General features: G+C 31.2%; 1 protein-coding gene across 1 annotated transcript in view; it reads right to left on the bottom strand.

The window, feature by feature from the left end:
• Nucleotides 1–6116: 6116 nt before the first annotated feature.
• Smp_128560 (putative smile protein) overlaps nucleotides 6117–11791 on the bottom strand; it is a gene marked incomplete at both ends in the record, with an annotated part of 11634 nt that continues 5959 nt past the window's right edge. Inside the window, 2 exons of the mRNA XM_018788850.1 lie at nucleotides 6117–6134; nucleotides 6223–6306. Coding sequence (XP_018654352.1) covers nucleotides 6117–6134; nucleotides 6223–6306 — 102 coding nt within the window. The remainder of the gene's footprint in view (nucleotides 6135–6222; nucleotides 6307–11791) is intronic.

Genomic DNA, 11791 nt, shown 5'->3' with positions numbered 1-11791 from the left:
TTCTGATTGACAATTAGTGTTCACCGAACCAATAACCGAAATTACTTTGAAATTATTGCTACAACTGAAATTATCTCGAATAGATTTCAATAATTTTAATAAACCGAATTCTTTATGATATTTGATGGTGTATTTGTAGGCGTTCAACAATTAACAATGAACCTGAATGAATAACAAGACGAAGTATTCAAACACTTATTACCTGAAAGATGGATTGTTTCTTGTTTCAACCCTTGCGTATTACTAACGTTTTGTATTTTGTTCAATAAATATATTGATTAATGGTTGATGCACTAACTATCCTTTCATTTTACTTAATTATTGTGAAATAGTTATAATATTTACATGTTAGTACTACTTAAAATGGTGCAGCGGAAACCAGGAATAGTGAAGCGATTGAATATTTATTCTTTATCAAAGCACACCATATGGGGATAGTAGTAGCAGCCTACTAATGTAAATGTTTAAAAAAATCAAATAATATGATACTACTTGAGAGTGTTAAATTTCGGAATTATCAATGTTAGTAAAATGCTTATGAAAAATTCATTATTATAAAAGTCGAAACATCATTGAACCGCTTGATACAATGAAGTCATCTAAAATGTCAGTTCGCTGGAAGCTAACAAATCAGTTTAAACTTATGTGCTAGTCAAGTTAACTTCACTCGAAGCCGGGGTACTGTGGTTCCAACCTCAGGGTTAGCAACCTCTTTCTTTAAAAAGGAACTTGTTAGAAAGACACGAAAAAAATCATTTACGCTAATCAAGTTAATGAGAATTAATGGGAAGATAAATCAACACATATTGAATGGTTCCATTCTCTACATTTCAGCATTATTGAGTCAAACTGCCCACAAGTTAAACGTAACAGCTTTTATTTAGGTACATAAATTAGATGTTCATTGCGTTAATCAGTTAAACATCCTAGTTCACTAGTTAAGGAATAAATCTCTACAAAAAATATTAACCATTACCTTAAACAATATAAAAAATTATCTATTTTGTTTTAGTTGAATAAGTTGTAAAAACTACTTTCATGTAAAGTACAGACCGACATAGACTAGTAAGCAATTCCCATTAGAGCTGTAAGTGCTCAATTCTGAAACGCGCTAAACCAAAACAAGTGACTGTTTAGTGTTTTTTGGCTTCAATAATTTAGCAGTTAATGTCAGTCAGTGTCGAAAACTGTCCTTAATTTGCTATACGTATTTTTACTTAAAATGCGTATTTACTAAATTACTGAGTTATTCTGCACTTATAAGCAAAATGCGATTTCAACAATGTTAGAACGTAACTCACTGCTAAAACAACAAAATATATCCATAAAAATATAAAAGTAGGAAGAGGCAGAATATATCCAAATGCCATCCAAAGGTTGTAGGTTGCCACTTACTTATCAGGAGCTTTCATTTCCTTTCCCTTTCAATTAACTGCAAGAAATGACGCAACGTTAATGTATGCATTTCGACTGTTTTCTTTAGTTTTGAACCACTTTAGTTGACTTGTTGAACTAATGAGACACTATTTTGTTGTGATTCATAAGCAACTGTTAGCTAGGTAATCGGGTTTTTAATTCACTACCGATTCTGTCAAACTAACCGCGCCTTAGTTTCCTTAACAGATCTAAGTTCTCACTAATAAAAAACATTGTATAAATTTTGGAAACATGAACTTATTTTGCTTATGATTGTGATGTGGCTATTAACTGTTGTTAACGTCACGGTGACTGTAAGGTAGGTGTTTGATAAAAACGAACGAGTTAGAATGGTTTTATAGGCGCAAATGAATATTAAGAATACAAAATGTTATATACTCTAGCTTCTGTAGTCAAAGAAATGTGGTGGGATCAAAGTGAGTAGCTTTTATTGAAAATATATGTTAGCAGTTTTCATCATAAGAAGTAAAATGTTATTGGCCAGAAAATGAACATTTGTATGCATGGGGTTTCTGGTCATTTCTAATAGTTTCCTAATATCGATGATTACTGACAAAGACACGCTGTTTCTAAACTTCATACGTTTAATTTGTATCTGTGACGTTAATGGCAATCTCCACATTATTTTCGATTTCGACTACATCATGTGTTCTTTTATCAAAATAAAAACTGGTTAAATGTTCATTATACAAGGTAGATAGTAATATGTTTAACTGGGTAGTTATGTGAAAATGTTCTCTCAAATAATAGAAATTTTAATCAAATACCCAACCAATATGCTTTTTCCAAACTTCTTGTTTATTCATATTAAAGATAAAAACAGACAATTTAAAAATGGGATACATCAGAGCAAAAAAAGGAGTCGAAATATGTTCTCATCAAAATGCTTATCATAACAACTTGATAGTAATATTGTCTATTCTATGTCTCAAATTTCAGTGGTTGCCAATCAATAAAATAGGTTACCGTTAAAAACGATGATAATTTTATGTTACTTTACTTTGAAATGATTTCGAGTAATAACTAAATCAGAAGTATTGACGGTAAGAAAAATACTTTTTCAAATGATATATTCTCTTAACTACCTGGAAATAATTATCATATAAAAATAACAGTGAACAGTCACCAATAAAATTGTTTAAAAATCGATACCATCAATTGAATATTGTCATTTAGAGATTCAGTTTGACACAAAGCAACAAAAAAGTACTACTGACGAGTATGAACATCCAGAGGGATATATGAAATCGAATACTCACAGTATTAGAAGCATACACATACACCGAAATCTAAGGGGTGAACATTTCATTTTAGTGAACTGAAAAACTTATCAAATGTTCAGGTGTCGAATAAAACTTACATGAAAACTTTATCTAAACTAGCCAAAACAAGTGCTGGGTATGATAACACACTTTATGACTCGTACTCGAGGATTTAAATAGATATTGAAGCTTGTAAAATTTACTCCAAATATGCAGTATTATTGATATCAAATAATTAATAGTTTTAGATGACTGTGTGAAGCGTAAAACTAGTAGGTCTTATAGTGTAGCTAAGTCCTATAATTCCGTCGTTTGTGTTATCAAACCTCGTGTCGAAACAGAAATCTGAAAAACGTCAGTCACTAAAACCAAAACCTCTGACCGAAGGGAAATTTTGTGTCTCCTATCTCACTTAAAGAAGCCCCATATACAGCAAATGTATTTGATGTCTTAGAATCCCTGATTTCATTATTCCCATTTAACTTCGTAAATAGCTTTAACACAATACACTTGTTTGATTGCTCTACTTACAGAACGGAAAACTAATTTCATTAAATTAGACCTATACAATTTGCTACATCATTTTCACTGCTTATATTTAGTCCTTATGATACCTCTCATTAGCAAAGTACATTCTATTTTATCTTAATTCTCCTATTTACCAAAAAAATTAAAGACATAAAACTGGAATGTCTTTTAGACTGTGATATAAGTCTAGATTAAGTAAGATTATTTTACGTTTGATTTATTTGGAATTTAAAGGGTTAATAGTAATGAGGATAAACAACACTCATTTGTAAAGATACCTTAGTATATATTAGGTTTTATGCAGATTACTAATATTTGTAAACTTGGGAAAACTAAATGTAGGTATATCAAAACTGACTGTCAGATATTCTGCTTAGTTAGGTTTAAGACTAACCAAATGAACAATTTTTTCTTAGATTACAAAAATTTCTCATAATAAGGTTAAAGGAATCATATTAGATATACAGTGATATAAAATTCAGAAGTAAGCACTATGTCTTATTAAGGGCTATTGTGCCATTCACTATGAAACTCTACATAAAATTGTACTTAACATTTTCTAACTTTTTAAGTCTGTGCGTATTTGGCAATTACTACTTACATGCCTACAAAATAAGTAGTGAGGCTCTTTAATTTTGGGAACTATAAAAACCTGCATGACATATTTCACATCATCTTTTATTATTTCAGAAGTATTACAAACAAGCTTGAATGTTTTATCACAACATGGTGTAAGATATTATGGTTTAATTAACTTCTCACTCCTTGATCTATAAGTAGATTCTTCAGATCTTTATCCATATCTGAAGTTGTGAATAACTGTTTTGGTCAATAGTTTCACGTCACAGTGTTTTTGAAGTTCCAGTAGAACATCAAATATACACGAAGTAAATCATAAAATCATCCTAATGTTAAGCAGTACATACTGAATGAATAATGACATCACTTGAATGTCACGGAAAAGTGCATAAATACATAATTTATAGAAATAAAAATTGGTTTGCTGCCGAAACTGGATACACTTACTTAACTTACAGGGTACTACTGAAGAATTAGTTGAATGTAATGCAATTGTTAACATAGTGAATTCATATTTGAAAATTTGACTCATATGATAAACAAAACTTTCAATTAATAATGGTCTCAACGTTAAACAATTTAAATGAAGTATTTTTGATACGGAAAGATGGAAGGAAAGGAAAATTTTAAGTTTATCAATGTAACGTTAATGACCAATACACTTGGGCAGTTATTTTGATTGGTGGATTTTTTCCTTGTACTGTTTATCTCACTTTGTCAAAACGTTACACAATATTGAGAAATTTATCTACAATGTTTTTACAAAACCTTAGATATCTTATACGTCACTTGAATTACTATACAGTATCATGATATTTTAACTAAGCTTTAATTAAATAAACCAAGAACTGATCGTTTACACGTAATTTGCTGCCATCAACCAACCTCTAACAAATTGGAGTTAAAAACTTCACAGGTAAACTATTCCAAGGACTGATTCATAAAAGTATTCTTAGATAGCATGTATATTCACGGGTCTAAAACGCTCAGTATAGAGTATAGCATATTTTGAAGGTTTAAGTTTATGCAATCTCAATCTACCGCGTACAGAGGCTACATATTGATCTTCAGGTGAAGAGAGTTTTTGTTCTCAAAATAATTAGTCTCTTGTACATGTTTAAAGGTGGGTTGAACGAATTATCAACCACAAAACTCACAATTGATGGAATCATATGATTGTCATAAAGTAGGACGCTCATGGGAGTGAGAGCATCTATGATTTCCAGATGGTCATTTCACATAATTTAACTTAGTTGACTTCACAAAATAGTTGTAAGGTTCATTGATAGGACTAATCAAAACCTATCAATTTATAAATAAATATTTTGGTTCATACCCATAAAAGCACACATCAAAAAGGCCCATACTATCAATAAGTAGGTTGCGAATATAATGTCGGAATGATATTTAATAGTAAGTGAAAATACACTATTGCAAAACCCTATACTAATTTTTGAGAAGGTCAACTAGATTCTTAGCTTCGTCGTTCAAAATAGATATATAGGACATGACTGGAGTAATAAGAAAAATAAATTGTTACTGAATTTGAGAAATTACAGTCTTTGTTGAAAGCAGACTATTAACTGAACGTTTAGTTAAGTGCGTTTCGGTTTGGTCGAATAGATGAAACGAGTGCTCTGGCGCGAGACTGGTAGGTCCTGGGTTCGAATCCCGCGAGTGTGGGATCATGGATGCTTACTGCTGAGGAGTCCCACAAAAGGACGAAACGGCCGTCCAGTGCCTACAGGTTTTCCATGGTGGTCTAGCTTCAATTGACTCATGATCTTACCTATATAAAGATGAAACGAGAGTTAGTGAAGTGATCAAATTTTAAACCCTTATATACTTATTCTTCCACCAACTTGATCCTCGCGTTTAATGATATGCGCCATATTGATGTGGTCTTGTCAAACGTCCTACATGAAATAAGTATTCCGGTCAACTTGATCTGAAAATAGATATTCGTGGGCGTAAATTACATTCTATAGTCAACGTGTAAGTAGTGTCCCTTTGTGGATCGTCATATTCCTGTGTAAAAGACAGAAACAATGGATACAATTTTTAAACATTCAAATTATGTATGATTTCGATAGTCCGATTAGTTAACATTCTTTAACTTGGTATATGTATGTCTTCCACGAGAATGCAGACGTCCACGTATAATTTCTAGATGTTGTAGTAAGTGGTTTTGAGGCTTCGGTTCCATGGCTATAGCCTCTAAAAGGCATGATTCCGATTGTTCTAGCTTATCTTCATCTGCCAAAGCAACACAAAGGTTATGTTTTGCCTGAATGTTCTTTGGGTCCAATTTCAGCGCTTCTTCAAAATACTATGTAGGAAAAAAGTAAGTATATGTTGACATATGTTCAGGATGAGGTAGCATTAACGAATTCATAGATTTACAGTTAAAGCTTACTTGCTTTGCTAGTTTTATGTTCGCCTTTTCAGTTAACTCTATATCTCCGAGAAGTAAATAAGACTTTATATGTGAAGGATGAACCTGTAGAAGAAAAAAGTCACACACAAGAAAGAAATAACAAATTTTTATCGCGAAGTGCGTCAATCATTACTCTTTAGATATGATCACACAGTTAACATATGATCAAAATGAACAATGACAAAAGAAACAGTTTAATAGCTAAGGTTTATCAGTTTTCATTTTTCGTTTAATTCTGTTGATGTGGTTTGGGCATTTAACTTTTAGCTGTGGTACAAAGTACTAAACAATTTCTCAGTCATTAAACAAGCAGAATAAGATAAATTAGTTGAAATTAAACTAGTTAGGACTAAATGAAGGTCTAGAATATTGATTTAGTCATTCCATTAATTCACTGTGATTAAATTAATAATTAATTAAATAATAATCAAATAAATAATAAGGAATCCATGACAACGATAAGATGAAGTGCGAGATTCGTTGAATCATCTGGTAATTATATATATATATATATATATATATATATATATAGAATTCTTCTACAGATTGATTGTTAATAATTAAACATCATGAAGTTGAATTACAGATCGAGTATATATATTTATTTACACGCCCTTTATAACGTACAAGTTATCTGAAGTGACAAATTATGTTTTTAAATTCTTTATTAGTTCCAAAATGGATATAAATATGTACAGCTTTCGACCTGTCGAGAGACAAGTAACACAAAGGTTTCACGGTATGTATGATAAGGTTTTAAATGATCAAACTAACATCTTTTCGAAATCCCAAGCTATTGATCGACAACAAGTTAACTGAGTTCACTGACTTTATACGAAAGATATATATATGATATGAACGTAAACAGTAAATGAAGTGTGTCCATTTATCCTAGTATAACGAATTTTATGGAGCCAATTCAAGTAAAAGACACAGTTATGATGTATTGGGAAACATGCTTCACTATGCCGTTATGTTCAGTACAATGTGTGTAATATAAATGACTACTCAATGGCAAAACTAAATTTCTATTTTCCAAAAGGAAATCGTGTCATTTGCACGTATATACATCTTTTAAGTCCAGATATATCAGCATATGCTTCATAATAGAAATAGTTTTATACTGTGCAATTTTAAGAGCCTTATTATCAAACAAAACATCTCTGGTCAACATCGACAATAGTATTGAATGAAGGCAATGATTAATCGGTGTTTCATTTAGAATCGAAAAAATCAAATTGAAATTACGATTAACTATAGGATTAAGTTTCATCAAAGACCGACATTCTCATATCTGACTATGAAAAATATAGATTAATGTTTGACCTTATAAATCATTGGTATATCAGTATTGCTAAACAGAAATACTATCAAACAACACAGATGACCAATTTGTCTCAAATCAAGAGGTCATACTGTTAATTATTTTAATTGCAAATCTATCATTCACATATATTTCATAATGTCAAAAATCGTAGGTTGATTATGCATACGAATCTGTTCAATATTTTATAAATTTTGTGAGTTAAACATGTAGTCAGAAATGGATGTGAAATAGGAACTGTTTCACTTCTTTGAGATGTCTACACTGGTCGAATAATATTCTTTTAACATATGTTAAGATATAATGGCCAAGCTTTAAATACCCTTAGTACGTTGCGGATGGAAATAGTAGTGTACAAATAAATAACTTTTACTTATGCCTTACACACCTTTTATATAATTAGATCGAATATGTATGAGCAAGGAAGTTTATTGAGATCTTGTGTAGCCTACAAAAGTCAGCGTTAAATAAAGACTAAAACAATAATAGAAAGACAACACATAATCAAGGTTATTTTTTTTCAAAAATAGACCGGTCTAGTAAAATACAATTATGGACGATAATATTCCCATGACATTTTTTCAACCAGTACCAAGATGTGGAACATCAAATTCACTAGTTTGTAAATCAAAATCTTGATTCACAAAATCTAGTTGAGTTTCAATGGAAGTGATTAGCTATAGTATGTTTCATTTACGAAAGCGCGTTCATAAACGTTTTCACGAACTTAATCTTATTAACTTCTTGTGATTCCCATCAGTGTTTTGTGCACAGACTTTTTACGGTAATAAATATCTGCCAAACGTAACTTTCAAATAATTATGCTTGATATGTACCGGAATTTATTATCATTTTTATTTGTCATCTACAAAAAATCAACTAGTTTAATTTGATTCTTAATGTGTTGATTAGTATGTGCGTTATTTTTAATTTAATAAAATGGTTCTTATATTAAAGATCTGTGCGGCAAAGCTGTGACTAAATTCCACTAGTGGAAATTTCTCTCCGCATTGGTAAAAGGTAAGATCACTCGTCTTGTCGCCTCGATGTACATCTATTAATTCTCCTGCTCTCATGGAGAAAGGTGTGTAAGCAGTAGCCAGTAATTGCTTTCAACTCGAATATGAAAACATACCCTAGTGTGGTTCTACAAAGGTCAGAAGAAGGCGGTTAGAAGTTCTACCCCTGAGTTTTCAAAGGATTTTAACCACTACATTTATCCATGGGTCGATTTTAAGGTTGGTAATAATTTCTTTCCAAAGTTACCAGGATTTCCTCGTATTCATCTCCTTCAATCAGTAAAAGCTTTTGCCATCCACAAAATGAAGCCTGAGATGTATGTACGCAAGATTTACTTTTTATCATTGTCTCTACCAAGGCCCTAAATTTATTATTACTAGTATTATCACTATTATTATTATTACTTTCATTTCTTTGATTACTCATTTGAAATAAATCTCCCACTTTTTAATTATTTCTCATATCCTTGTTGTTTTATTCATAATTATTTCATTTCATTTAACTGCTTTAATACCCTTAATTATTGTGATGAAAATATTTTAATTATCTTACTTCATTCACGGTTAAATTACTAATTTTTCACATCTTTAACTGGTACCCTATTTTTATTGTCATTGTTTACAATAGGGATATAGTATAGTAATCTTTTGATTATATCATTATATTTATTGATTATTCATATTTCCTCATAAACAAAAACTGAAATTCCATTTATATGCTTGATATGAAATCTGTTGAGAAGAGATAGTTTCGCCGGACTTCTTGTTTTTCTGAATGTATTTCAATAACGAAAGTAATTTTCATAAATCCGGTTCTCTTCTAAACCTCATGTATGGTATCTTTCATTGATGATGATTTTCAATATCCATGACCTAACTACGCAATGAAGTGTACATGAACAGGAACGAATAATTCGTGCTCGAAAAAAATGGATGGAATTATGAATTTAACCATAATTCTAACAGTATGTTGCTTGGATTTGTGAGAGTAACCATTTCAAATTATAAAATTCATCTTTTCATTTAGGTTAGCAGCAAATAAATGGATTTCAAATCTTACTTACTTACGCCTGTTACTCTCAATGGAGCATAGGCCGCCGACCAGCATTCTCCAATCCACTCTGTCCTGGGCCTTCCTTTCTAGTTCTATTCAATTTTTGTTCATTCTTCTCATGTCTGTCTCCATTTTTCGGCGTAATGTGTTCTTTGGTCTTCCTCTTTTCCTTTGGCCTTCAGGATTCCATGTGAAGGCTTGCCTTATGATACAGTTGGGTGATTTCCTCAATATGTGTCCTATCCACTTCTAGCATTTCTTCCTGATTTCTTCTTCCGCTGAAATCTAGTTCGTTCTCTCCCACAGTAGAATGTTGCTTATAGTGTCTGGCCAACGGGTTTCGAATCTGTTATTGTTAATTAACTGATACTTTAATGTTCAGTAGAGTTGTATTTGATGCTTGGAATTCATATTCTTCATTGAATAGCTTTAGGTTTAGTGTTTCTAATAAAAACTATAATAGGTTATTTTGGCAAATAACTCACCACACACCACAACCGAATCTCATAATCAACCATGTTGTACTGAATTTAACCTAAAAATGAGTACCTTTAAAAGTGATCATTTTAGTGGGTATTACATAAATTTTGGGCCTTCTTAAGATCGACACTTATTTAAGCTAACTAAAAGTATCACAGGATTATCGAATAATAAAACTTAAGGACATTATGCTATTATTAAAAATAAACGGTAAAATGTTGTTGCAAATACTTTCAAACCAGTTTTACCTAATCTAGAATTTGTCAGAAAATCAATCCGATTCATGCGTGAATAACAAGTCTGACAATTTCTGTTTGTATATTAAATTATACATAGACTGACAATAAGTTGATCAAATTTGGATAACGAAAGAAAATGAGATGGTTTTCAAAAAACCCAATGAGAAAGATCTGTTGGACAGCATAAACAAAAGACAACTTCCAAATTCATCGTGATGTTTATGTTTCAGAAAAATTATTAGGAAACAAAAGCAATTCGATTTTAATTGATTTTAAGTCAAGAAAAACATGTTGACAGATTTTTTTATATTGTCTATTATCCCTTAAATCAGTGATAAAAAATACTAAAATGTTTGTTGTAAAATACCATTAACTCAATACTTTACAGGATTCGATCAGCGTACCTTTGGAAAATTAATGAGCAAAATAGCTCATTGGTGATTTCTCGCAAAGAATTTACAGGGATCAATGAAGCAATAGTTTTCTCCATGTTGATCATCCATCGTCCTGTAAACTCCCAACAAACGTGAAATACGGGTCCCAGAATTTTCGCATCTAAATTTTCAACATCAAATATAGGGTACATCCGATTCAAATAGTTCATCAAAATAATCATGGTATACTCGATCATCTAAGTGTTCAAATTAACAAATGCTTAGAAGTATCATGATTTATTTTAGTGTCGTGGATTAGCGGATCAAAAACTTTACTCAGCTTCTATTAAGTAGTCTACAAGATGACTGATTTTCCGTAAACATATCTAAAAGACCTACGTTTGGACTATGCTCATAAAATCAAAAAAGATCAGTAATTGAAATGAATTCTGATTCTTAATACTTCACTGAAAAATGTTTTAATAAGTTATTTTTATATGTTTAAATCGTATACACTTCAGTGAGAATTTTGTCAAAAAATTCGCTTATCAGAGATACGTCGAGAGTTCGTTGTCCTCGTTGCCAGTTAATAGTGTTTCACAAACATTAAGCTTGGATTGATAAGTTATTTAAAATGTTTTGAAACATCTCGAAAATTAAATTTGAAGTATATTTGATGAGGATGTACAACATTACTGAAACTTTACCAAAACATTTGGATCAATCATAAATAGAAGATGGAGTACTATGACTTCTATGAACTTTCTTTAAATGAATTACATTGCAGATGCGCATTCACAAGTATAGGATGATTTCAATTTGTTCACTCAGTAACAGTTTCTATGTAAGCCGCTACAGATTTCACATGAACATAAATTAAACAAAAGCAACATTTTAAAGATAGACATATTTTATATGGTTGAGATCATGAGTCAATTGAAGTAAGACCACCATGGAAAACCTGGAAGCACTGGACGGCCGTTTCGTCTTATTGTAGGACTCCTCAGGTTTTCCATGGTGATCTAGCGTCAATTGACTCATGATCTCAACTATATAAA

Source organism: Schistosoma mansoni, chromosome W (genome assembly GCF_000237925.1).
Source record: "Schistosoma mansoni strain Puerto Rico chromosome W, complete genome".
Lineage (NCBI taxonomy): Eukaryota > Metazoa > Platyhelminthes > Trematoda > Strigeidida > Schistosomatidae > Schistosoma > Schistosoma mansoni.
The sequence above is the reverse complement of the archived record's forward strand: the minus strand, read 5'-3'. Positions and strand labels throughout refer to the sequence as shown.